The 27,972-nt window shown below is 44.4% G+C and overlaps 2 protein-coding genes across 3 annotated transcripts in view; both read right to left on the reverse strand.

Annotated features, from left to right (window-relative positions):
* Positions 1-974: 974 nt before the first annotated feature.
* LOC131228228 (actin-103-like) lies at positions 975-7,379 on the reverse strand. 2 transcript variants are annotated; one of them, XM_058224119.1, is made up of 4 exons: positions 6,204-7,379; positions 4,463-4,856; positions 2,946-3,535; positions 975-1,162 (listed from the first exon to the last, which is right to left on the reverse strand). In XM_058224119.1, exons 1-4 carry the CDS (start codon positions 6,432-6,434, stop codon positions 1,097-1,099), a joined length of 1,281 nt encoding a protein of 426 aa, XP_058080102.1. In that variant the 5' UTR covers positions 6,435-7,379; the 3' UTR covers positions 975-1,096. The 2 variants fall into 2 exon arrangements, with proteins under 2 accessions (XP_058080102.1, XP_058080101.1); XM_058224118.1 differs by having other exon boundaries at positions 2,946-3,559; positions 6,204-7,377.
* A 1,476-nt stretch (positions 7,380-8,855) lies between these two features.
* LOC131226997 (uncharacterized) overlaps positions 8,856-27,972 on the reverse strand; it is a 35,238-nt gene continuing 16,121 nt past the window's right edge. Inside the window, exons 11-14 of the mRNA XM_058222685.1 lie at positions 18,667-18,867; positions 11,920-12,399; positions 10,951-11,430; positions 8,856-9,637 (exon numbers count right to left, since the gene is read on the reverse strand). Of these exons, the coding sequence (XP_058078668.1) occupies positions 8,975-9,637; positions 10,951-11,430; positions 11,920-12,399; positions 18,667-18,867 (1,824 nt within the window). The 3' untranslated portion in view covers positions 8,856-8,974. The remainder of the gene's footprint in view (positions 9,638-10,950; positions 11,431-11,919; positions 12,400-18,666; positions 18,868-27,972) is intronic.

Genomic DNA, 27,972 nt, shown 5'->3' on the forward strand with positions numbered 1-27,972 from the left:
CATTAACAAATAGGCCCTTGGTTTTCTTTTTCAATACAAATAGTGAAAAATATTATATTTAAAAAAATGATTTTAAATCCAATATATATATATGTGTGTGTGTGTGTGCGCGCGCGCACGTGTGTGTGTGGTCTTGCGTGGCATTGTGTGGCCATGCATGGCATTGTGTGGCCGCGTGCGCCATTATTTGCCCCTCGCATGCCTTCATGTGTTGATGCCATGGCCTCGCATGCCATCGCATGGCCTTGTGTGCCCTTCGTGTGCCCAGTGTGCCCCTCCCATGGCCTTATGTGGCCTCGCATGCCCCTTGTGCCCCTCCCATACCACTGCATCTCACCGCATGGCATTGCATGTCGTCGCAATCCCTCGTGTGCCCCTTCCACGCTATCGCATGGCCTCGTGTGCCCTTCCCAGGCCATCACATGGCCTCGGTTGCCCCTCCCACACCACCACGTGGCCTTTGCTCTCTCTCTCACACACACACACACACATATATATGGGAAAAGGTACTATGCCTCGACCTCATGATAAGCTCCCATGAGGTCGAGCTGTGTGGGCACCACCGTGATGCGTGTCGACCATCAACACCGTGCATTTGATGGGTGCTCTCTAAAATATGGGATATCCCAAAAATCAGCCGTATCCATGAGGAGACCAAACGGCCCACCCACAATTTGTAGTGTCTTGAATACACAGCGTCTGTGCTGCGAATGAATCATAACCATTTGAAAATGTTACTAGACTGAATTTGTTGAGTACAAGTGAAATTGCAAATCTATCCCTTCGAAAATGCATTCTGCTTAATCTTATGTTACAATGCTTACTTAGGCCGTGTTTGGTTGTACAATTGAATTGAAATGCAAATGCTTTAGCTTAATTAGGAGGAAATATCAAAATCTAATGATGTTTTTAGTTAGTGGGCCTCAAATTGCAATTCCACCCCTTTCAACTCTGACTTGAGATCAATGTAAATGTTAAGTACAATTACAAATAATTGCAATCCAATTCAATAGTGCATCCAAACGCACCCTCAACATAGTATTTTAACACTTATTTTTGAAAAAAAATAAAAATAAAATGATGGAATTGCTTTCTTTTAGAAGCACTTCATGTGTACAATAGAAGAACCATACTCCATGTAATCCTCTTTGGCTATCCACATCTGCAGGAAAAAAAACGGAAAAAAGAAAAGTCACCAACGGTGCGGATCCAATCGCATCTCAAGATTTTTTTTAAAAAGTAGATCATGCGAGATGGACGGAGGACACGGCTGCAAATGTGTCAACGTGGCATATGGCCCACTTGAGCATACGGTCGCCCGAAAATAAGGAAGGCCCAGTCATCAGGTAGGCCAAATGCCCACATTGGATATGGACCGTCAGTCAATTATTTAAACTATACATTTTATGTGGGGCCCATTTTTTACTGATCAGACCAGACTGATTTTTAGACCAGGATACACATTGTGGTCCACCTGATGGGTGGCTTGGATCCTCTTACCAGTGCATCATTGCCACGTCGGATGGGCACATACCAAACAAGCGTACCAGGTCGAGTGCACTCAGCATTCATCTTTGGGAAATCATCCGGTGGAGCCGGATAGAGCCATCTTTGACACGTGGCAGGTTGAGGTATTGATCGGGCCCACTCACATACGGGCACCTGCACGGATGGCTTACTTTTAAAAACAAAACCCATAAGACAATCCTATCCACATCTGACCGTTAAATGTTTTTCATCCAGTTTATCCCACTGCATATCTGACCGTTAAATGTTTTCTTTTTCGCTAGTTTAATGGCCACCGATCAGATGGATAGAACTGTTTGGTAACAGGTTCTTTTTTTAAGCCGTAAGGTATCCATGCTAGGCCCCTGGACGGACCTGATTTTCACATCACCATGCCACGTGTCCTGTGGAGAGATGGCTCTAACCATAACACGGTTCTTCGAGCTCCACATATCGTCGCTGCTTTGTGACGCTTCGCCTACTGTACACGTGCGAGATGGACGGAGGAATCGGCTGCGATTGTGCCAACGAGGCATATATGCATATGGCCCACCACGAGCATGCCGTGGCCCGAAAATTAGGAAGTACACTCATCAGGTAGGCCGAACGTGTTCATTGGATATGGACCATCAGTCATTTTCTTAAACCATACATTTTATGTGTGGCCCATCTAGTGATCGGACCGGCCTGATTTTCGGGCCAAGCAATCTAGAAATTGTGGGTCACCTGATGAGCGGCTTGGATCTCTCTCACATGCATCTCATTGCCACGTCGGACGGCCCACAAACGCTTAATAGGTATGATCAGGCCGGGCCCACTTATCAGGCCTTTGGACAGATGCAATCCCATGTCCATTTCTTAGGGAGGCTTTGTGGGGCCCATGCAATCAAAAGGCTCTATGGGCCCACCGCGTCCATCAATTGCGCCAGATCATGTTCTGATGTGAGCCCATAAATCAGGCCAATCCCAAACTCACGTGGCCCACCACATGTCCAGTGGGGATGGGGACGTGTACCATTGTGGCCCACCCAAGTTTTGTATCAGTCTGATTTTATTTTCTCCTCTTAACACTGGTAGAACTCACTTTATGAACGGCTTGGATTGCATATTAAAATCATGGTGGGCCCCAGGAAGGCTTCAATGTTTGTCGTTTCAATTCCCACTATTCCTTGCAGTGTAGACCACGTGAGTATTGGATTGGCCTAATTTTCAGATTCATAATATAAAATAATCTGGCTCAAATGATGGACGGAGTGGATTTCACATCACACATCATGGTTGGCCCACAGAGCTTTTAGTTGCACCGTCTCTCTACAACAGTTGTTGCAGGAAACTGGCGTCCATCGCCTAATATGACGTTCGGTTTGGAACTAGAAAGTTAAAAAACTGAGAGTCGACTCGGACTGTTCCGAGTCAACTCGTCCGAGTCACAAGGATACCTGTGGGAAAGTGCTGAGTGAAGCCAGGATCGAGCCTCCAATCCACACGCTATACTTCCTCTCTGGTGGGGCCACCAATCTCACCTTGATCGATGGTGGAGCCATCGAGCTAAGCTCCTTAGCCAGCCGATCGGGCAAGCCGGGTAGCAATGTGGTCCCACCACTTAGTACAACGTTCCCGTACATCTCACTCCTGATGTCCACATCGCACCGTTTGATCGACTTGAAAACGGCTTCGTGGACCCCACCAGACTCAATGCCTATACGGTTTGGATCGAACAGGATTTCTGGGGACCTGAATCGCCCTGCACCAACGGTTACGATCTGTCCATCGGGCAACTCGTAGTAGCTGTCGAGGACCGAGCTCTCCCTCGACGTGGCCCACTCCTTTTCGTAGTCGATCGCCACGTAGGCAAGCCTCTCCTTTATGTCCCGTACGATCTCCCTCCCTGCTGATGTGGCAAACATGAGGCCATCTTCGGCGAGGATCTTGGTCAGGCTCTCGGTCAGGTCCTTGCCGGCTACATCCAACCGTTGGATGGCGTGGGGCAGCGTGTAGCCCTCATAGATGGGGACCACATGTGTGACACCTTCTCCAGAGTCCAACACAATGCCTACGTGGCATCAGTTTTGATAATTGGAAAACATGGAGACAGTTTGCATGTTCTACGTGCATGGGCCATGGTCCAAAAATCTCACCAATCGGACAATCTTCACCGTTCAAACATTGACCATCTAATGGATGGCCAAAAAAGCTTCACCGATTTTCCACATGCACAGGGAAAATCCAATGAAGTGGATGGCTACGATTGCACGATTCATGTGATTTTACTATAGTGGGCCAATTGAAGATGGGCCCTTGTAAATGACACGTCAAACTCTATAGGAATGAGCTGTGTGGGGCCTACCTTAATGTGTGAGTACCATCCAACCCGTCTGTTATGTGTCCCACCCCGTGTACGTCTAGAAACCAAAATCCAACATCATCCATCACTCAGGTGGGCCACACCAAAAGGAATAACGGGGGACATCCACTATAGAAACGTACAGATGGAATGTGGGGTCTACCGTGCTGTATATGTTCTATCCAATCCATTCATCAGGTGGCCCACCATGATGAATGGACACACCAAAAATCAGGTGGGCCACACCACGTGAATATATAGGTTTTAGGCGTGATTGCACATTGCTCCCTGTGGTGTGTCCCACCTCACCTCAGTTTCAGATCCGGATGAACCTTGGGATGTACGGTGAACATGAGATGGCCCATCAGATGAACTGTTTGGATTCCACATACACATCACAGGTGGGCCCCATGAACGTGTGTTGTCATTCCTCATGACCATGGCCCAAAATTCTTACCAATCAGACAATCTCAGATGTCCAAACATTGACCAGCAAATGGATGGTAAAAATAGCCATGGCAATTGTCCAAATGGACGGCTAGGATTGCCCAGTCCATTACTGTTGGCCAATTGAAGATGGGTCCTTATAATGTCACATGTGGCCCACTTTACCTGTAGTGCGTCCACTCGCATACAACGAAAGAACGGCTTGGATCGCAACATAAGTGGCTGGGATCTCGAATGCCTCGAACATGATCTCCACCATCTTCTCGCGATTCACCTTCGGATTTAACGGGGCCTCCGTTAAAAGGACCGGATGATCTTCGATCTGGACCGTTAATTCCTTCTCAAATGTGTGTCCCCACAGCTGCTCCATGGCATCCCAGTCCTTCACTATACTACGATCGACCGGATAACTCAATCGGAGGACACCTCTCCTCGCCTGAGCTTCATCGCCGATGTACATTTCCTTCTGATCGGTGCCGATCATGGCGTGATTCTTCTGTGGGTGGCCCACCACACTAGGGAAGATCACACAGGGCGAGTCGTCCCCAGCAAACCCGGCCTACACTTAGTAAAATGTATGTTAGAATCATGGTTTTAAGACTCAGTGACTCGGACTGAGTCAGTCCCGAGTCAAATAGTGATTAGGCTGAGTCAGTGTGACTCGGCCGAGTCACCCCCTTTAGTTCTGACCCGGGTTAAACAAGACCAGGATGGGCTAGCCCAAGTCGACTCGTATGAGTTAACTCACTGGAGTCGACTCGTTCGAGTCTTAAAACCTTGAGTAGGATACATTCAAGCATGGAGGGAAATTGAAAGACTACATGCGCAACACACGTGCCAGCGTCGCACATGTGTAAAATCCAAAGGATGATCATCATCGAGCGGTCATACCATGTGCAACCCGGCCTTAAAATCGGGTCAATCTGTTCATTGGATGGCCCCGCTCGACCATCAATGCACTAATTTAATCACCACATGTGGAAAATGGGCACGTGCAAATCAAGCAAGTTAGATGTAGGTAAAACAATCCATTTTTCATGCATGTGTAGAGTTGGGCATGGGATGGCTTGACTTGTCTGGCTCATTTAGACCCGACTAGGACTTTTTAAAAAAAAAAAAAAAAACACACGCACACACACCACCACACACTCACGCCGAAGTGGGATTTCACTACCTACGGGTACTTGAACCCTTGACCAGGTGTTGAAACTCCTGAGGTCTACCACCAGAGCAAGATTAAGGACCCAACCCGACTTGACTTGAATCAAGTAGACCTCGTCCAATTTGAATTCAAACCAAGTCGAGTTTGGGTCACCGAGTAACTCTACTCGACTTAACTCAAAATCTGACTCGTACTTGCTCTACTTGATCCGAAACCCGACTGGTACACACGTATGTGTGTGTGTGTGTGTGTAAAATCCAGATCTGAGGTTTTAGATCTAAGATGTTGTGTAGCTGATGAAGATGCTCCAATTCCAGTAAGTGCAACTATGTTCTGAACTGTAATTTAAGCCTGTGGATACTCGCAGCACCCAATCTGACTCGGTGTTGACTCAATCTCACTTGGTAACTATGATTGGGTTGGACTTGGTCTGGGTTAGTATAGGCTAGACCCAGACTTGGATCGGCTCAGGCATGCTCAACTCGGTACCAAATTGGGTCGAGTTCGGGTCAGATCTATTTCAAAATCAGGTCAAGTCGGATCAGCCCTAACTCGGTCCAACTCGACTCAATGCCTAGCTCTATGCGGCGTGTGGGATCCACCTGACAAGAAAACCGGCTTAATTTTTGGGCCAAGGCAGTTAAATGTCGTGGCCCACTTAACAAACGGTCTCGATATTGCATGCGGCGTGATTATTTGGAATTAAGGCTATATACACCAAATGGATAATGAAAATGGACTCACCTTTACGGTCCCAGATCCATTGTCACAGACAATGGCCCGGTTCTCGTGATCGAACTCCATCAAAAACAGGGAAGGAGAGAGGGGATCGATGCGAGATAGGACACAGAATCCAACGGTTATAAAGAGAGAAAAAGGAAAGCATGGAAAGAGAATCCCTGCTTTAACTTTTCCATGAATCTTAGAATTTCTTTGGTGTGCTCCTTTCGGTTGCTTGCATTCTCTTTCTTCCATCTCCTTGAATGGAATTTCAAAGTATCAGGTTCTGAACATTGTTTGTTTTCTTAGGCACTCAATGTAGGGATTACGTACAGATGGCAATCACTTGTGCATTTGAGTAGTGGGGCCCACTTGGGTAGGATTTGATCCTAACCCTCTATGCCAGTGGCCTAAACAAAAGAGGTTTGAAATCAAAGAAATGTAAATCGCAGAAATACAACATCTTTGAAGGTCCACATCGAAGGTTTGTCCAACATATGATTCCCAAATGTAAATATGGTCGAACAATCCAGACCGTCCATCTGGGAGACTTACAGTGGATGATCAAAGGTACAAGCATATATTGGTCATCCAATTGGAGGTATGTCCAACACGAAATTACATCGCTGGGACTGTCCACTTATGTGATTTTATAGTCTCCCATCTACGGCATGTCTGACTGAATTGTGAAATTAAAAGACCGATCTATGTATTAATGATAGAGAACGGATGAAAAAGAACTCTAAATCAAATGTTCATATCTGATTGGGAAGCCATTTGTATGTGTGTGCATAAGTAATTTTTGTGGATCTTTTGTATCTTATGCACTTTAAAAAACCTTTCAAAAGAAACAATTTTCTTTTCATGTTAGTAAGGCAGCAAGATTGTAAGTCATAGGATGAGGGACTAATCTATAATAATCACAAACATAATTAGGTCTACCATTATGGTAATTCAATAGTATGATCTAATTTGATAATTATGTGAGGCCCACCTAATAAAAGTTTTGCACAACATCACTTAATAAAAGTTCTGTGCAACCTGGCACACCAAATAGGCAATCACCTTGCAAATATTTGTACCACAACACCGTGTGGTAGAGTTGGGCATTGAGTCGAGTCAGACCGAGTTAGGGTTGACCCTACTTAATCCGGTTTTGAAATAGGCCTGACTTGAACTCGACCCGACCCGGTACCGAGTCCACCATGCCTGACTCGATCCAAGTTTGGATCTAGCCTCGACTAATTTGAATCAAGTTCGACCCAATCAAAGTACCGAGTTGGGTTGAGTCGGCACTGAGTTGGGTCGGGTGCAACGGGTATCCACGAGCTGAAATCACAACTCAAAACCTAGGTGCACTTGCCAGAATTGTAGTCCCTCTATGATGTAAAGCGGGTGGCGGACAATTTCATGGCTAAGATGGATCAAAAAAGGCCCGATCAACGACAGAAGTGATTCGGACTGTTGGACCTTAAATTGAGTGTATCTCGCAATTTGGAATGAGTAATCCAACGTAAAATATATGAATTTGGAGTAGAACGAGCTACTTTAGCCACCCAACCCGCTACGGCAGGTTACACAATCCAGATTTGCGAAATATCATCACATCGATGGTGGTTTCTCTATTTTAATTCCATTTTTACTATAAATAGTAAGTTTTAGTTTAATTATAACTCTTCATCCGTTGGGCTTTAGGAGTTACGCCCAACGTGAAAAGTGCTTAAAATAATTAGGAGAACATCTTGGTGAAGCCAAATAAGAATATTTTTGGTTGAAAACCTTGCGCACTAGTGAAAATCACGACAGTCTATAAATAGTAAGTTTACCATTTTATAGTAAGTTGCGAATTCTAGGAATTTTAGTTGTAGTTTGATTCTGAAATCTCTCCCATTGCTTAGTATCCATATTTAAAGGGTTGTGAATTCATTTATTTCATTCATCAATCAAATTATGAATTTTTTATTTTTATTTTGCTTCTTTTTCTCGTGAACTTGAGAAGTTTCTGTGAGGAGTCTAGAAAAGCTTCGTGAATTTGGAGTAGTCATCCTCGAGGAAGATAGTAATCAACCTTATCACGTTCATCCCTGCGTCACTCCATCAGCTACACGGCATCTCAGCTCTGAGATGTCGGATATGAGGTTTTTTTTTTTTTTTTTATATAAATGTATATATGTACAAGTTGAGTTTTGGATCGAGTCGAGTCAGTATCGAGTTGGATTTTGGGTAAAGTCAAGTTACTGGGTTACCTGAACTCGACTTGGATGAAGTCAACTCGGTTTGGATCGACTCACCCACTCGGTTTAAATCGAGTTGAGTCTAAACGAGTCGAACGAGCCAAGTTTGTTGAGTTGAGTCGTCCTGTGCCCAGCTCTACCATGAGGCATCCGCAAGTATCTTTTCTATCATTGATAGATTTTGAGTGAAACTAAGGTTAAAAGACTCGCGACTCAGTTAAACTAGTTCTGTCCGAAGTCGGGACTCACCTGAGTTAGGTGTGACTCGTGGGAATGAACCGGACTGGGTTTGACTGAGTCTGAGTCAACTCGGGCGAATCACATCAAACCTGTCTAAGTCTTAAAAACATGGGTAGAACTACCAATTTTAAGGGGTGAAAATATCATTATTATTATTGTTATTATATTTTCTCATAAAAAATAAACACCCAAATACCAAACATGACCAAAACATTATTTTATTGAAAGCTCCTGCAAAATGCAGTTGGAAAACCACACAGCACAAGAAGATACAATCCACTCATCCATACTAGCATAGTTCAACAGAAGAGAGACAACACCTCAAGCTTTCTTGCAAACCTCCCCATCACATGCCCATCCATCCTTAGATGGTTTTTCATCTCCATCATCACCATCTTCCTTCTTGTTTTCATCCAAGGTGCACTTGGGGTGGAGATCAAAGTCACAATCTTTACAGTAGTATGACCACTTCCACCCCTCCTCCCCACAACCGTCGCACATGTACCCCCGACGACGAGTTAGAGCAAGCTCATGCTCCACATGGAGAGGGTGGGACACCTTCTCCGGCCACCCCTTCGCCATCTCCTCAATTCGGGCCTCCATCGCCTTGAGATGCTCCTCTGTGAACGGATACGCCTCCGGTCCGTGGATTGTAATAAGGTCCCTGGCTTCCTTTGTGATCGTCTTGCCAGTGGGCCCGATCGCAATGAGTGATGGGATTCCGTCTATCTTGAATGTGCGGTCCAAGGACTTCTTCCTCTCATCACCGAAGGAGAGCGCCAACCATGGCATTTCCAAGAAGAATCTGTCGAAGGAGGCTTGGTCCTTATCACTTGAGATGAAGATCACTTCAAAGGCATCGTCCTTGGCCTTGATCTCATGGTAGGCCTTGATCAGCTTCGGTAAGAAACTGCGGCAAGGCGGGCACCACTGCGCCGAGAAGTATAAGAGGATGTGTTTCCCAACAAGGTCGGCCACCGGAACCTGGGCCACAATCAAACAATGTGATGAATCAATACAAAGGTTTAAGCTCTCTCCTTAGTTCATGCTACAAACATCTGGTATTAAACACCAATAGCAAAGACTCATCGTTAGTGAACCTTGCCACTCCAACTCAGTTTGAATTTTAAGGGAAGCATGAACAAGTGGGGCCCACTTCTTATGACCCACTAATCTCGATCAGATGGTGATATGGTTCACCATTTTACATAGCTCCGAAGCTGACATCTAGTTCTACAGTCCATGTACAAATGTGACGTGCCCGAGCCCAAAAATGATGTAGAGTGTGGGTCGTAGACACTTTTATGTCCAAGATGAACCAGAGAAGGCCCGATCGGAGGCGAAAGTGATTAGGACTGTCAGAACCCTAAAACAGGCATATCTCGTAAACTGGAATGAGTTTTTCGACGTACCATATATGATTTTGGGTACAAGAAGCTACTTTAGCCAACCAATCCATATGCCGGGTTGCCCATGCCAGATTTGCGAGATTCCATTATATTGACGGTCAAAAATCATTTTTAATTTCATATTTACTATTTATAGTAAGTTTTAGTTCCATCATAAATATTGATCCTTTGAGCTTTAGGAGTTGTGTCCAACATGAAAAGGGCCTAGAAAATTTTGGAGCCTAACATGGTTAGACTAAATTGGACAATTACTATTTTTGGCCGAAAACCATGAAGTCTAATAGAAATTCTATAAGATAGTTAGTTTACTATTTATAGCAAGTCAGGAGTTTGATTCTGAAACTTATTCCTATGTTTGATATTACTATTTAAAGAGTTGTAATTTTGTTTTTATCATTAATCAACTTATTTTTGAATTTATTAGAATTCATTTCTAGTTTCTATTTTTTCCCATGGATTCGAGGAATCTATGTGAGTAGTCCAAGAGAAGTTCCGAGGATTCAGAGTAATTATCCCCATGACGAAGACAGTGATCAATCTCATCACGTCCATTCCTGTGTCAAAAAAGAATCTATGTGAGTAGTCCAAGAGAAGTTCCGAGGATTCAGAGTAATTATCCCCATGAAGAAGACAGTGATCAATCTCATCACGTCCATTCCTGTGTCAAAAAATCAGGCTGGTTCGCTCATCCAGAGGGTGGTGGGCCACACACCATATGAACAAAAGGACCAAGTGAGTGTGATCAGGGGACCAGGGCATGTGTTTTGGAGTGCCCCACCTGATGAACAGTCAGGAAATCGCATATATATGCAATGCTGGCAAATGCACCATGAACACCACCTCTCGAACTGCCTGAGTAAGAATACAGTATCAGCTTTTGAATCTTACCTTGACATCGTCTTTCCCAATAACAAAATCTCGATCTCCAGACACGAGAATTGATTCCAACGTCTGTAATTCGAGCCTGGCCTTCTCTATCTCTGCAAACTCCGCCATCTTCTCCGCTGTAAATGGGAATGCCTGAATTCCATGCTCCTCGACAACCTCGACGACATTGGGATTGAGTGTCTTTCCGTCCGTCCCGATTATGACCAATGTAGGAAGTTTCCGGAGCTCGAAGTACCGAATCAGCTTATCACAGCTCTTATCCTTGAAGGGCAACGCGAGCCATGGCATGCTCTGGAAGCCTTCTTTGAAGGATTGCTCTTCGTCGTCAAGAGAGATCATCACGACTTCAAAATTCTCTCCTCTCTCCTTCAGCTTTCCGTAGATTTCCACGAGATTGGAAGTGAATTCACGGCATGATTTGTGAGAGTTCAATGAGAAATAGAGGCCCACCAACTTTCCTTCAAGATCAGAGACTGGGACCTAATGTGAAACAAGGTTCTGTTTGATAAGATTCAAATGTATGGTTTCTGATTATCCACTTGATTTCCAACATTATGGTGGGCCAGACCTATGGAGCACATGGGCCCCACTTGAATATATTGGACAATCCTAACCATCCAATAGCAACTGTGCATTACAATTGCAAGGGAAATCAGGGCTGCAGGGAGCACTCCATTGCAAGATAATGTGATTTTCTCACTGTTTGGCCATCCACCAAAGGAGCTACCAAATGAATGGTTCCAACCTCCAACCAGAGACGGTGGGCCCCATGTAGGGTGGAAGTCCGGCTGGAATGCAAAAGATGGGACCCACCCAAAAAAGACATGGACCCCAATTCCAGAACAGGTGGGCCCCATCATTTGAATTACTGAGACATTTGATAATTTCAAAGGGTGTTCCACATACACCCCTCCACAAGCTGACCAGATTAGCTAGCAAATCTCCAACAAAGAGAGGGAATCTACATACCTTGTTTCCATCATTTGAAATCAAAAAGTCGCGGGAGTGGGAAACCAGGATAGATCTCAAAGTCTGATTTTTCTTCTTGGCCTCCTCTTCTTCTTTCAGCTCTTTGATCCTCTCCTCAGTAAAGGGATACCCGTCCGCTTCATACTCTCTGATGATCGAAACGCCGTTCTTGGTCAGGACCTTCCCCTTCCCATCGAGAATTGCAAGGTGGGGGATCCCATTCACCTTAAACAAATCTTTCAGTTGATCGCGGGTGGCCGAATCAGAAAATGGGATGGCGGGCCATGGCATTTTGGAGAAGTACTCATTGAATGATTCCTCGTCTCTGTCCCTCGAGACAAAGACAGCTTCAAAATCACCTTTTGCAGCAAGCTCCTCATACACCTCGGCAAAAGTCGGGGTGAACCGCCGGCATGGTCCACACCATGAGGCTGAGAAATAGAGGCCAACAGTCTTCCCATCTAAATTGGCAATTTTCACCTGAAATTGCACAAAATCAATAGGAGCTATGCATGGTAGAAGTGGGAGTTCCACATTTGCAATTCATTGTGGGTGTTCCCCAGACAGAACTGAACTGAAGTGATTTGTTAGTGGATACTGACAAGTAACAAAATGGTATTGATTGATTGATTCCTAACCTTACAACACCAAAACAAGAGGAGAATGATCGAGTGATAAACACCTATGGTGCAATTACTACTATAGATGCTTTCACATTGCAATTTGTTGTGGATGTTAGCCAAACAGAACTGAACTCAAATGTTTTGTGGGTGAAAACTAACAACATGGTATAGATGGACTGATTCTCAACCTTACAACACCAAAATGAGAGGATCATAATCTAGTGAGAAACACCTATGGTGCAAGTACTACTATAGATGCTTCCACATTGCAATTTGTCATGGGTGTTAGCCAAACAGAACTGAACTCGTTTTGCTAGTGAAAACTAACAACATGGGATGCTATTTTCAACCTTAGAACATCAAGCTTAGAACACCATAATGAGTAGAGAATGATCTAGTGAGAAACATCTATGATGCAAGTACTACTATAGATACTTCCATATTGCAATTTGTTGTGGGTGTTCGCCAAACAGAACTGAACTCAAACGTCTTGTTAGTAAATACAAATAACATGGTGTCAATCAATTGATTTTCCCTACCTCACAACACCAAAATGAAAGAAGAATGATCTAGTGTGAAACACCCACATGGAAAATACTACTATAGATGCTTCCACATTGCAATTTGTTGCAGGTGTTTGCCAAACAGAACCGAACTCAAATGACTTGTTAGTGAATACTAACAATATGGTATCAATCAATTGATTTTTCCAACCTTAGAACACCAAAATTAGCGGAGAGTTATCCTGTGCTAAACACCCACAGTGCAACTAGCTTACTACTATAGATGCTTCCACATTGCAATTTTTTGTTGTGGGTGTTTGCCAAACAGAACTGAACTCAAACGACTTGTGATTAACAATAACATGGTGTCAATCAATTGATTTTCCCCACCTCACAATACCAAAATGAAAGGAGAATGATCTAGTGAGAAACAGCCACAGGGAAACTACTACTATAGATGCTTACACATTGCAATTTGTTGCAGGTGTTTGCCAAACAGAACCGAACTAAAATGACTTGTTAGTAAATACTAACAACATGGTATCAATCAATTGATTTTTTCAACCTTACAACACCAAAATGAGTGGAGAGTTATCCTGTGCTAAACACCCATAGGGCAACTAGCCAACTGCTACTATAGATGTTTTCACATTGCAATTTGCTGTGGGTTTTCGCCAAACAGAACTAAATGTTATTGATTGATTTGTGAGTGAACACTAGCAATTTACTAACAACATGGTAGTGATCGATTGATTCCCACCTTAAAACACCAAAACAAGAGGAGAAGTGACGCAGGGAGGGGACGTGATGAGGTTGATCACCGTCTTCCTCAGGGGATAACTACTCCGAATCCATAAAGCTCTCTGGACTCGTCACAGAGATTCCTTGAACCCACAAGGGATGGAAATAGAAATAATTTCTAATAAATTCAAAATAAATTGATTGTTGATAAAAAAATGAAATTATAGTGGGCCTTATGAAGAAGTTGGATGGCAAGTAAACATTATGGTGGGCCCCTGGAAGGTTTCAATCGGTGGCCTCATTATCACCATTGTGGTGTAGCCCACTTGAGCCTTAGATTTGCCTCTTGGTTCATGCATGGATAAATGGTAGGTGGATTGGTTACTAGCGCAGCCTCTTCTGAGCTTAGAATAGGCTGAGGCTCCGAAGGGCTAAAGCAGATCACAACATAGGAAGCAACAATGATAATGATGGTCCACCGTTCAAACCTTCCTAAGGTTCATTGTGATACTTATTTACCATCCAATCCATCAATAAGTTCAGATAGACAAACAAAACACAAATTGTTATGGGTAAAACTAGACTGACTAAATAATGAGAATCCGATGAAAACAACAAGGCAAAGAGCTCGGATGAGAGATCGCGTAAGAGCTCGGCCTCAACTACCAAGTACAACTTCTGCAACCAACTTAAGCACCAACCATAAGTAATGGCCTCAGTCGCTTATCTAACATTTCACTATTGCGACCAAGGAACGACTATAAGTACCAACTTGACCTTAATTATAGGCCCTAACTTTGAAGCTCGGCCCTGACCGCGATCGACAATTAAGCTCGGTCTGCAGGACCTCAGCCAATATGACTTAAAGGTTGACATTAGCTATGGACTATGACTTCCTTGAATGCCGACCATAGGGAGATATTTCCTTCATATATGGAAATGATTACCTCCCCAAGATCTTCACTGAGAATCACGCCGAGAATAGCGCTATATACTAAGGGAAAATCCCTTGTGTGATACGCACTTACATGGGCAGACTCGTTACCATATACGGAAGATACTCGCAAGGCTATAAATAAGGTCTCTACCTATGGTAGAATGTATGCACTATTACCCTAATTCTACTAGACCCAGTGTGCTTATTCTGACTTAGGCATCAAAGGGTCCCTGGCTACAACTAGGCCCCCATTGTCACTTAGATTTGTAGGTACACGACGGTCTAGCAGGGACAACCAAATCTCAGCATCAACACAAATATCAACTTGATGGAAAACTTATGTCTCTTAAGAAGTTTTTAATGGTGGATCCTCACCATGTGGTCCACTTGAGCCTTGGATTTGCCTCATTTTTTAGCTTATACCCTAAAATGAAATGAAAAAAATGAATGGGTGCTGCCGTTAAACCTATACATCATGGTGGGACAATCAGAGCCCTAGCCTGTTCTGAGCTCGTACAGGAAAGGGTAGTACCCAATCCGTGTCCGGATAAAACTCTTTTAAGGATCACAAGGTGGGTGGATCCTTGACTATGGAGCCCACCATGATATATGATCCTTACATCCATGCCATCCATCAATTTTGAAAGATATCCCAAAAATGAAGTAGATCCAAAATCACACCACATAAAATTGTGGTGATTGAATACCCATGAATAAAAACTTTTTGGGGTCCACTAGAATGTTTATTTGCCATCCTAACCTGTTGATAAGGTCAAAAAGACCTGGATGAAGGGACCACACAAAAAAAAGCTTGATACCAAAAACTTTTGTGGGCCACAAAAAGATTTAAATGCTCAATTCACCACCATGTCCTGTGGTATAGTCCCCCTGATATTTAAATCCACTTCATTTTTTGAATAATGTCCCGAAATGAGCTTTTAAAACAGAAGAACAGTGTGGATGTAATGCACATACATCTTTGTGGGCCCCATGGTCAAAGATCCAAGCACCTTGGTGGATCAGCCGCGGACCATAGGCCCACTTTGATGTTTCTGAATTATATACACTTTGTCCATCTGTTTTTTGAAAACTCATTTTAGGGCATGATCCAAAAAATGAAGCAGCTCAAAATTTAAGGCAGACTATAATATAGGAAGTAGTGGGAATAGATTTTAATGGGCCTCAAAAGTTTTATATCAAGCTGATATTTGTATAGTCTCCGCATCCATGCCTGTATGACCTAATCGATATGTTGGATGGTGAATAAGCATTCCAAGAGGCCCCATGAAGTTTCTAATTGTGGGGATTCAATCATGACTGTTTTATGTGGTATGGACCACTTAAGTTTTAGATCCGCTTCATTTAAAAAAAAAAAAATCATGTCCAGCTTTTAAAATGGATGGACAATGTCTATATAAGGTAAATACATTACCAGGGGATCCACCCAAACCGCGCAGTCGATCCGGGAACCCACCGGTGACTAGCCCGAAATGGACAGTCCTGTCAGGATTTTGGGGAGCCCACCATAAAATTTGTTTTTTTTAAAAAATAAAAAATCCAAGCAGTCTATACATTTAAAAAATAATAATAAAAAATAAATAAATAAATCATTTTAGCACATAGAGCTCAAAAAGTAGGCAGATATAAGGATTGAATGGACCACACCACATGAATCAGCGAAAATTGAATGCCTACTGCGCAATACCTCTTGGGAACACATAATTTTTGGATGAAGCTGAAATTTATTTTTTTCCTTCATCCATCCAGCTCTACCTGACCTCAGGTTGGATGACAAATAAAAATAACATCGGGCCTTAGGAAGGTTTCGACGTTGGGTCATTGTCACCACTAATTCAAGTAGTGTGGTCTACTCGATCATTCGATCTATCTCCTTCTTAGGATCATGGACTTAAAATTATCTTTCAAAATGGATGAAAAGCTTGGATATATCATGGGTGACCCAACAGAACTCTAACAAGACCGTCCATGTCTAGCTAAGTGTTCTAGATGGGTAATACCGAATCCATGCCCCGCCAAAGCCGGCTTAGGATAAAACACGTGAATTGGATTTATTTTAATGCATTGTGATTGTGATTGGTCCACGTCATTGTCAACTTTGTTAATGCTTTTGTATTAAATGCAGTGAGTGTAAGATAAAACAGATGCATGCCGGCGTAGAAAAGCGGGAGCCCTGCGATTGCGTCCTTCTCACCGCATCCCGATAAAATCTGTGATTCTATTCGGCCGTCGAAGTGAAATTTAGAAGCTTATTTAAGTGGGGTCCACAGTGATGTTTGTGAAAAATCCACACGGTCCATTCGATTTTTGAGATCATTTTAGTACTATAGATCAAAATTGAGAAGGATCCACAAATCAAGTAGGCTTAGTAAAGGAAAATGTGGGCAGGGAAATTTCTACCGTTGAAACCTCCCTGGGTCGAGAGTGATTTTTAGATGCCATCCACACCGTTCATAACATCATTACTACTGAGATAAACTGGGAAAACAAATATTATCTTCGTTCAGAACTTCTTTGGCCCACGAATATTTCAACTGTAGAGGTTCAATCCTCACTTTTTTGGAACGCTTGAGCATTGGATCCTTCTCATTTTTTCCCCCATGTCTTAAAATTATCTCAAAAAACGGATGGACGGGGTGGATTTCTCACGAACATCACTGTGGGCCCCACTTAGGTTTCTAGCTTCCCAGGAAATCGGCGTCCGTGAAATCTAGTCTATGAGGCTGGTTCTCCCGAGGTTTGTTTGCTTAGCAAGATTCTCCTGTGGAGGCTCGCTCAATCTGCTAGCCCTTTTGCCCCACCACGTGATGATCCAGACCGTTCATCTCGAATATCCCATATACCATACAGCCAAGTCACCGTGGGAATTCTAAACGAATGGTCTGGATCATCACACGATGTGGTAGAATAGAAGGCGCGAGTAGGTTGAGCGAGCCACCGGCGCGAGATAAAATCATCCCTCCAAATAACCGAAATTCCCTTGTCTTAGGCGACGAACACAACCGGAGCAAATTAAGTGCAGCCCTTATGGTGGGGTCATCTCGATATATTTATTCTATATCCATTCCGTTCATCTGTTTTTAATGATCATTTTAGCCTATAATCCCAAAAATTAAGATGATCTGATTCTCAGGTGGACCATACCAAAGGAAACATTTTGGATTGACCATTAAAGGGTCACGAAAGTTTTGGATCAATCTAATATTTGTTTTCTACCTTAATAATGGTTTATGTGAGATCATCAAAAGTTAGATGGAAAATAAAATTTACGGTGGGCTATAGGAACTTTTTAACGCTAGGGCGTTCAATCAACACTGTATCCTATGTTATGGTCCACCTAAGTATTGGATCTATTTTATTTTTGGAATCAAATCCTAAAATGATCTGGAAAAACGGATGGACGGAGTGGATATAAAATAAATACATAAAGGTGGGACCCACTGAAAGGGACGCACCATCTTGGGTGTAGCCGAGGCTGCACCTAATCTGCACAGAACACAACGCCGCGATTAAACTTTCATCGGAACTCTTTCCCGTAACGGAGAAAGTACCGTGCCACGTTGGAGTACCGAATTTCGGAGACACGGCATGAGAGGATCGGAACCGTTCATGAGGTGGGCCCCACCTCCGGTAGGCGATCTCACCCGTATCGGATCCTAACCATTGGCAGCCTAAAACAGAAAAGGTCAAAAGCGCCAACGGTTTATACTCAACACAATTGATCGAACGGAGAGTATCATACTCGGGATCGCCGTTAAGTCAACGCCGCATATTTAAGATGAGGCCCACCTCTTGAACGGCTAACGTGCTCTTACGGCAGGGGCACGATTCCAATCGGCGCTCCCGCGCGCATTCGTCCAAGCTACAATCAGAAGAAAGTCGCGGTTAGTGAGAGAAAGCGCAAATAATCGGGAATTAATCGTACCTGGTCGCCGTTGTTCCGGACAAGAAAGTCCCTGTCCTCGGCGGACAGAAGCGACTTCAAGTCGTGGCAATCGCCGTTAACCGTCGTTATAACGTCCGTCATCCCTCTCTCTATCTCTCTCGATCTCTCTCTCGATAAGCGAGCCTTTGTTTGAAGAGCTACGGGAGAGAGTAGGCCTTTTATCGATGTTAAGTAGAGTTTCTTCGTGACGAAGAAACCGAACATTGACGTCGACACATTTGCGGAAGAAATCAGAATCAGTGCGCGGTTTCACGACAATCCTACTCGCGGCCACACGTGTGTGGGATCAGGGCAGTTCATCATCAGGTGGGACCCACTGTTTAGTTGCCTGGATAATTTCTTAGCTTTTTGGTGGATGGATTAGAATTTAGAGGTTTGCTAATTACACCGAACGCTGACATCACTTCAGTAGCGATTTGGCTACTGACCTTGTCAGTATCTAATCCGCGCCCGGCTACGCCATACATGGAGGTGTCCCCAGTGAATTCGGATTCGATAGTGACCACTCCACTACTGAAAACTCAGTACTGGTCAGTGCTGTGGGACCCACCATGATGAGTGTATTTTATCTATGCCGTCCATCTACTTTTTCAGCTCATCTAGAGCATGACCCAAAAGTAAGGCAGATTCAAATCTCAGGTGAATTACACCATTGGAAACACTGGTACACCATTAAAAAACTTCAAATTTTTGGATCCAGCTGATGTTTGTTTTTTACCCTTCAACCATGTCTATGATGCGACCTAATCGACGTGTCAAATGGCAGATAAACATTACGGTGGACCCTAAGAAATTTTTAGCGGTGGCATTGAATCACCACTCTTGCCTGTGGTGTGGTCCACCCGAGATTTAGATCTGGATCGTTTTTGGAATGGTTTCCTAGAATGAGCTGAAAAAAATAGATGGACAGCATGGATGAAATACGTACATAATGGTGTGGCCCACAGCACCAACCAGTACCGTACCAAAATACAGCAGCTGTCCACATGAACTGAAAAGCCTCATGCTCGACTTCTGGATCTTCCAAAGTGGGAGATTCATGGATCTAGTCTATCTACGGTGGGATGGAAATCAACACCCAAGGGCCTGGATTACAAACATCTTCCATCCGTGCTGGGATAGGACGATCCAGTGGCCTGGATTAGCTAATCATGTACCCATTTTCTAGACTAATAATCCCGCGCGCATACTACTGAAAATCATCCGTCACGTACCGGAAAAGGCATTCCCGGCGACGCAACGACAAACGAAACAATATTAAAAAAAAAGGAAGGAAAAAGGAGTTAATTGATACTCCAGCGGCGTCTAATGCTTGATACGCAGGCACTCAAAAGTTGCATACGTAAACTAAACCGACTATTATCAAATTCATAATCTCAGTATTAGATTCGTTGAGAAATCGTAAAATCTGATTATTGGACACTTCTCGTTGAAATAGGACCATTGAGTTTTTTTCATGTATGACCGTCCACTAAATGTTCCTTCAGATAATCTTATAATTGTAACTTTTTGCTCATGATACATCTAAATATTGACCCACAGTTTGGACGGTTTGATTTGAATTAATCGTATGCCATATATGCAATTTATATATCATTTCTAAATGCCTGCGTATCATCCATCACGCTCCAGATTATCAAAGTTCTTCTCTAAACTATTAAAAGGATGCCCATCTCTAAAATATTAAAAGCGTTTTGGATCTCCACACGTCCACACGTGGGCCCGTGTATCACTGTGCAACACGTGCGTGAAATCTGAGCTTTCCGTGAGGTGAGTTGAATCGCTTGGATCTTCTAGCATAAAAATCAGACCATTTCATACCTCAGATGGGCCACCGCATGTCAAAACAAAATGAATGGCTGGAAATGAAGTTTTAACCGTCGATTTACTTCTTTTTATGTTGGAACACATGAAGAGTTATCTGATTTTCTGGCATAACATTATTTTGAACTCTATGAAAAGCTAAGATCTAATGCACGTGTGTGCACACGTGTACGGCTCTGAGAGTAAGCAAACTTCCAGCCATTATTATGGAAGCGGATAGTAAATTCTGTGGGGGCCTATCTTATCCATGGTAAGCGGATTTCCAGCAAAAGCTGACGCGGATTAGATATTGACAGGTTGACTAGTAGGTCTGAAGTGACGTCACCAGGTTACGTGGGCGTGTTGTATCCACACCGTCCATCTATTTTTATACATTATTTTAGGGGTACGAGCCAATGGATAAGGCTGATAAAAAAGCTGTAGTGTACCCACCACAGAAAACATTAAACATTGAGGAAAGTGATTTCCACCGTTGAAACTATCCTAAGGCCCACTATAATATTTATTTGAAATCCAACCTGTTTGAAAGTTAAAAAATACAAGAAATAAGGGAAAACACTTATATCAGCTTCATCTAAAACTTTTGTGGCTTTTAAAAGTTTTTAATGGTGCGCGCCACTTTCCTCACTGTTTTCTGTGTTGGGATCAACCGGAGCTTTTTATTTTACTCAATCTTTATATATTGCCCTAAAATGAACTCTTCAAATGGATGGGAGGTGTGGATACAAGATATACACGACCGTGGAGCCCATAAAACTTAGTGACGTTACTTCAGTAGCAAGTCTGGCTACTTAACCTGACCGTGGCTAAGTAAACGCATCCAAAGCTCAAGTGGACCACACCAAATGAAACAAAAAGCGGGGATAATGACATCCTTGACTTACAATGATGTTTATCTGTAATTCACAAGGCCACACAGGCATGGATTAACGCAAATACAAATATCAGCTTGATCCAAAACTTCTGTGAGGCCCAAGAAGTTTTCAACGGTAAGCATTCAATCCACACTGTTTCTTGTGGTGTGGTCCACTTTAGTTTTGAATATTTTCCAATTTTAATTTCATGCCCTAAAATATGGACGGCATGAATAAGACATATACATCGTGGTTGGCTCTAGAGAATTTACTCACCAGTCGGTACGCAATCTTCTTCGTATTATTATAATACGATACATGGGCAAGTTGGGTTCGGTGAGACCCGGACGCGGATTAGGTACTACCTCACGGGCTGTGGCTCCAAGGGGCCAACCGTGATGCGTGGCTTTATCAACACCTGCCATGCATTTTTTTTTATTTTTTTTAATATCATTTTAGGATACAAGAAAAAAATTGTAGCAATTAATAGTTTCAAGTGGACCACACAGTGGGGATTAAACATTTACCATTGAATTTTTTTTTGGGGCCATGAAAGTTTTAGAACAGGTTTGGATGGCAAATAAACATCACTAATAAGGCTTTAACAGTATCACCACCTCTGCTTGCTATGGTGTAGTCCACCTGAGTCTTGGATTTGCCTTATTTTTAGGCTCGTATACTAAAATGATATCCCAAAATGGATAGACAGTGTAGATAAAGCCATAAATCATGGTGACCCCTTGGAGCCCAATCTTCTCTGAGCTCTCAATAGGCGGGGGGTAATATCTAGTCGGTTTGATGATGCCCGGCCTGACGTGGTGAGATTGTCTGCTAAAGGCTTGGACCCTAATATCATAATTAAAATAAGAGATGTTATGGGAAGATCCGAGCCCCTTATATTTTCGTGGACCAGCATCTTCTTAGTCTGATCAGATGCAAGAATACCCTAAATAACGAAAGAGAACGGCGTTTGAGCCGAACCCTGGGTTGGACCTGATAAGCTTCAACTGATGAAGCGACGACCTAAACCAGGACTCCGTCCTCATCCTCATCAGAAGAGGGACACCCGAGTCGAGGCTCGTCCTCGTCCTCATCGTTATCCTCATCAGAAGAGGGATATCCGAGCTGAGGCTCGTCCTCATCCTCATCATAAGAAGGACATCCGAGCTGAGGCTCTCACATCCGAAGAAGGATATCCTGAATCAAGGCTACAGCAGAATGTGGGTGCAGCATGCGCCAAACTAAACTAGGAAATTGCCTTAAGAGAATATAACCGACTGTCTTGCCCGAAGATACGCTCAATGTGTCACACGATCTCCGGATTACGGGACATATCTCCACGATTTTAGTATCCCGCTGATTGAGTAAATCATGCCGAGATTGATGTACACGATCCGCCCAATCCACAGGTATAAATATCGGGGTACCCCATTGCTACAGGTACGTAAGATCTCGCACCTCCCTCTACCTCTCAACTTAGACCCAGATTCCCTTGACCTAACTTAGGCATCGGAGGGTCCCCCAGCTTAGCCAGGGTCTCCTTTGCTCACCCTTTGTGCAGGGTCAGGGTTTGTCGAAGGTTTGCCACACGGAGCGGAGGGTGATCCAGATTTCGACCTCAACATTTTTTGGCGCCGTCTGTGGGAATCTGATACAAAAGGTCAGGTTCCTATTCTCGAGCATAATGGTCAGAGGAAAGAAGAAAGTAGTAGTTGTGGAACCAGAGCCAAATGAGTAGACTCGCTCCTCCTCACCACTTCCTGCCGGAGCAGCCCCAGGGCCTTCCTAGCGTTCTCGCAATCGGTCGAGTAAGTATCTAGCTATGCAGAACGAGATACAGGCCCTGCGTGACGAAGTAAACTGGATGAAGCAACAACAGGAGCCTTAGCCGCGCCTGACTCAGGAAAATCCTGTTCCCGAACCAATCGGTCTTATCATGGAAGCGCACTCTGCATCGAGAAGCATGAGGCCCGAGGCGCCTCAACACCCCCAGATGACGGTTTCGGGTTAAAATCCTCGTCCGACCCAAATTCGAGTCTCAGCTTGGAACACAGCCACTCAAGCTCTAACCAATGCTTCAGTCACTTCAGCCCTGCCACCGACGGATATCCGTCATCAGCTAAAATGGAGGAGGGGAAGGAGGACCCCAGAAATAGAAAACGCCCAAGAAATTGTAGTAGAGAATAAGAACCCTTGGGAGAAACGGTTCGCAGAGCTCAATGACAAATTCTTAGCTCTAGAAAAGAAACAATAGCTGACGTCAATTCCAGCCGCTGTTCAAGCGAGAGCCTCCCTTCACCTCGGAAATCATGAACGAGGTGATGCCTTAAAGGTTCCGGATACCTCCCGTCATTCAATACTCTAGGTCCAGAGACCCATACGAGCACGTGGAAGCATATCGCTTATAGATGCAGATCCAGACAGCGACGAATGTCATGATATGCCGAGGGTTCTCGATCACGCTCACGGGCTCCACTCAGAGTTGGTACTTGCAGCTTGAGCCAAATTCCATTAGTTCCTTCGTAGAGATGAGTCGACTATTCCTTACCCAATTCATAAGTGGTAAGAGAAGTCGGAAGCCCAACACTCACCTACTTGCTATCAAACAAGAGCCGAAAGAGTCGTTGAAAGATTACATTGCTCGCTTTAATGAAGAAGCATTGTTAATAAAAGATTACGACGACAAGATGACACTTGCAGCTGTGTTCAGTGGCCTAAAGGAAGGGAAATTCACCTTCTCCATTGGAAAGAACTTACCAAAGACGTTTGCAGAACTCGTTACCAGAGCTCAGAAATACACTAACACCGAAGAATTCTCCAATGCCCACAAAAATGTCCAAGTGGCAGAGCCGAATAGTAAAGGGAAGAGGCCTAGGAACGAGTAATCCCAACTGTCCAACAAAGGGCCTGATGACCACGCTCCTCGCGATCGTCGCTTGAGCAGAAGGCCGGAAGGAAAGTTCCACTCTTACACTCCTCTTAACACATCCACCGAGCAGATTCTATTGGACATCCGAGGAGAAAAGCTGCTAAATTGGCCCGTTTGTATGAGGGCCGACCTAGATCATCGAGACAAGCGTAAGTACTGCCATTTTCACCGAGATCACGACCATAACACGATCGACTGTGTGGATCTCAAAGATGAGATCGAGGCCTTTATTCGGAAGGGACATCTACGCCAATACACCAAGGAAGGAAAAATCGCTCGGAAAGAAGAGCGAGAGCAGGAGCAGTCGAATAATACTACCAAAAAGCCCGCCGAAATCTGTACCATCTTCGGGGGCTCGTCTGGTGGAGGGGACTCTAACAGGGCGCGGAAAGCCCACTCTCGAAAATTCGACCTGGAGCATTACATCTACTTGACCGAGTGGCCCAAAAAGGAACTCCGAGTCAACCCATGCACTCTGACCTTTACGGAAGATGTACGCAGAATCCAGCATCCGCATGACGATGCCCTGGTAATTATTATGACCATAGCGAACCACAAGGTATACCTCATCCTGGTCGACACCGAGAGCTCGACTGACGTGATCTATTCCGAAGCCTTTGAAAGAATGGGGATACCAAGGTCCCACCACAGACCTGTGAAGACCCCCCTGTACGGCTTTGCCGGAAAAAGAGTAATCTCTGAAGGAGCCATTTCCCTCCCTGTGACTGCGGGAGAAGGGCAACACCAAGTCACTCTTATGGTGGACTTCTTAGTTGTTAACATACCATCGGTGCATAACGCCATTTTGGGCCGACCTTCCCTCAATGCAATAAGAGCATTTGTCTCCACCTATCATTTGATGATGAAATTCCTTGCCAAGGGTGGGATAGGATATCTCCGAGGCGATCAACGCGAGGCTCGGAGATGTTATGCTATAACAATCAAGAAGGGGTCGATCAAGCAAACACTTACCATCAACATGCTGGACCCCAGAGGACCCATGGAAGAATCGTCAGTGGAAGATCTGGAGAAAGTATCGCTCAACAAGGCAGATCCGAGCAGGACTATTCAGCTCGGAACTTCACTAAACCCTGAGCAGCGGTCCGAAATGCTAACCTTCTTATGATAGTATAAGGACGTCTTTGCATGATCACATGTAGATATGCCGGGGATCTTTCCTAATGTCTTGGTCCATAGGCTGAACGTGGACCCAGAACACAAACCGGTAAAGCAAAAGAGAAGATCATTCGATGTCGAGCGGTACGAGGCCATTCCCGACGAGGTCTCTGTCTTGCTCGATGCTAGTTTCATAGAGAAGGTATACTACCCCGATTGGATTGCGAATGTGGTCATCGTCAAGAAGGCCAACAGGAAATAGTGGGTCTGTGTAGACTACTCGGATCTAAACAAGGCATATCGGAAAGATAGTTTTCCATTGTCTTGGATCAATCAGCTGGTGGACAGCATGGCGGGACACGAACTACTCTCTTTCTTGGACGCATACTCCTGGTATAACCAGATCGCAATGCATCCCCCTGACAGGCAGAAGACCACCTTTGTCACGAATAAGGGGCTCTATTATTATTGAGTCTTGTTGTTTGGCCTAAAGAATGTTGGGGCCATTTACCAAAGACTAGTGAATCAGATCGTCAAGCAGATCGGACATACCATGGAAGTATACGTCGACGACATGTTGGTGAAAAGTATCAAGGCATCCGATCACCTGACAGATCTTAGAGAAACGTTCACCGTCCTCCGAGAATACCAGATGAAGCTGAATCCCGCAAAGTGCACTTTCGGAGTTGGCTCAGGAAAATTCCTCGGGTTTCAGGTCAGCTAGAGAGACATTGAAGCAAACCCTGACAAAATCAAAGAACTCCTTGACATGAGTCCACCCCAGACTGTCAAAGAAATATAATGTCTTACAGGGCGAGTCGCAGCACTCAGGCGTTTTATATCCAGAGCAACAGATAAATGCCTCCCCTTCTTTCAACAGTTTAAGGGTCATAAGAAGGCAGAATGAACATCAGAATGCGAATAAGCCTTCTAGCAATTGAAGCAGTATCTGGGCTCACCCCCCTACTGTCGAAGCCCGAAGAAAGTGAGCCTCTGTTCCTGTACCTTGCAGTCTCAGCCTTGGCCATCAGTTCGGCCTTAATGAGAGAAGTCGGAGGCAAGCAACATCCCGTATACTACGTGAGCAAAGTTATGGTACCGGAGAAGACAGGATATCCGCGCTTGGAGAAGCTAGTGCTTAGTCTTGTCGTTTCAGATCGAAGGTTACGTCCGTACTTTCAAGCCCATTCAGTCATTGTATTAACCGACTCCCCTCTCAAACAAGTCCTCCAGAGACCCGAAGTTTTAGGCCGGCTAACCAAGTGGGCCATCGAGCTTAGAGAGTTCGACGTTCAATTTCGTTCGAAGATGGCGATTAAGGGTCAAACCGTAGTTCACTTCATTGCCGAATTCACCACTTCGAGTACAAGAGAGGTCAGCGCCGAAGGTGAGACCATTCCACCCGAGCCTTCGTCCAACCTAGGGAATGTATCGGAATCCGGATGGATCTTCTACGTAGATGGATCATCCAATGCTAAGTGAGCCGGAGCTGGGATCGTCCTGATCGCATCTGATTCTACGTCCATCTAATATGCGATCAGACTCGGCTTCAAAGCTTCAAACAATGAGGCGGAGTACGAGGCTTTACTGACTAGACTCAGATTGGCAGCGAGTTTGGGGGTCCAGACTCTCCAGGTCCGATGTGACTCTCAGCTGGTAGTAAATTACATCTCCACAGAGTATGAAGCTAAGGAGATGAGGATGATCGCTTATTTAGACAAGGCGAACAAGTTAATTGAAAGATTCTGGAACTGTACGATTCACCAAATTCCCAGAGTAGAAAATTCGTGGGCCGACGCCTCGACAAAACTAGCCTCAGTTTCAGAAGGGAGGATCCCGCGGATCGTTCCTGTGGAATTCATAGAACATCCGAGCATTTACCGGGTAGAGAAGAAAGCGGTTAATCCAGTGTAAGCTACTCCGAGCTGGATGGACCCGGTTTTCAACTACCTCACATCTGGCGACATCCCTTTGGATAAACTGGAAGCCAGGCGCCTGAGAATCCGAGCTGCGCGGTATGTCGTCCTTGACGACATCCTATATAAGAAAGGGCATTCTCAACCCTACCTCAGGTGCCTCCGACCCAACGAGGCTGATTACGTGATTTGGAAAATTCATGAAGGAATCTACGTAAACCACTCTGGCAACCGATCCTTAGCCCTGAAGATACTCCGACAAGGATATTTCTGGCCGACTATTAATGAAGATTCAAAGAACTACGTTCGAAAGTGCGACAAATGCCAACGCTATGTGGCTGTGTCGAGGCAACCTGCGGAGGAAATGACTCCCATGAGCGGTCCGCGACCATTCGCTCAGTGGGAAATTGACATCATCGGCCCTCTACCAACAGGAAAGGGGCAAGTCAAGTTCGCTATTGTCGCAGATGACTATTTCACCAAGTAGGCCGAGGCCGAGCCTGTTGCAAAAATCACAGAACAGAAGGTGATTGGTTTCATCTGAAAAATATCATCTGTCGGTTCGGGATCCCGCACACCATTGTGTCCGATAACGGCAGACAGTTTGACAACGATAAGTTTCAGGGCATGTGCCGAGAGCTCGGCA

Source organism: Magnolia sinica, chromosome 15 (assembly GCF_029962835.1).
Source record: "Magnolia sinica isolate HGM2019 chromosome 15, MsV1, whole genome shotgun sequence".
NCBI lineage: Eukaryota > Viridiplantae > Streptophyta > Magnoliopsida > Magnoliales > Magnoliaceae > Magnolia > Magnolia sinica.

Coding starts and splice junctions, on each gene's coding strand:
- LOC131228228 (XM_058224118.1), bottom strand. CDS start 6,434: ATGGAAGAAAGAGAATGCAAGCAACCGAAAGGAGCACACCAAAGAAAT. Junction 4,857..6,203: donor ATGGATCTGGGACCGTAAAG/GTGAGTCCATTT, acceptor TACTAAGTGTAG/GCCGGGTTTGCTGGGGACGA. Junction 3,560..4,462: donor TGCGAGTGGACGCACTACAG/GTAAAGTGGGCC, acceptor GATGCCACGTAG/GCATTGTGTTGGACTCTGGA.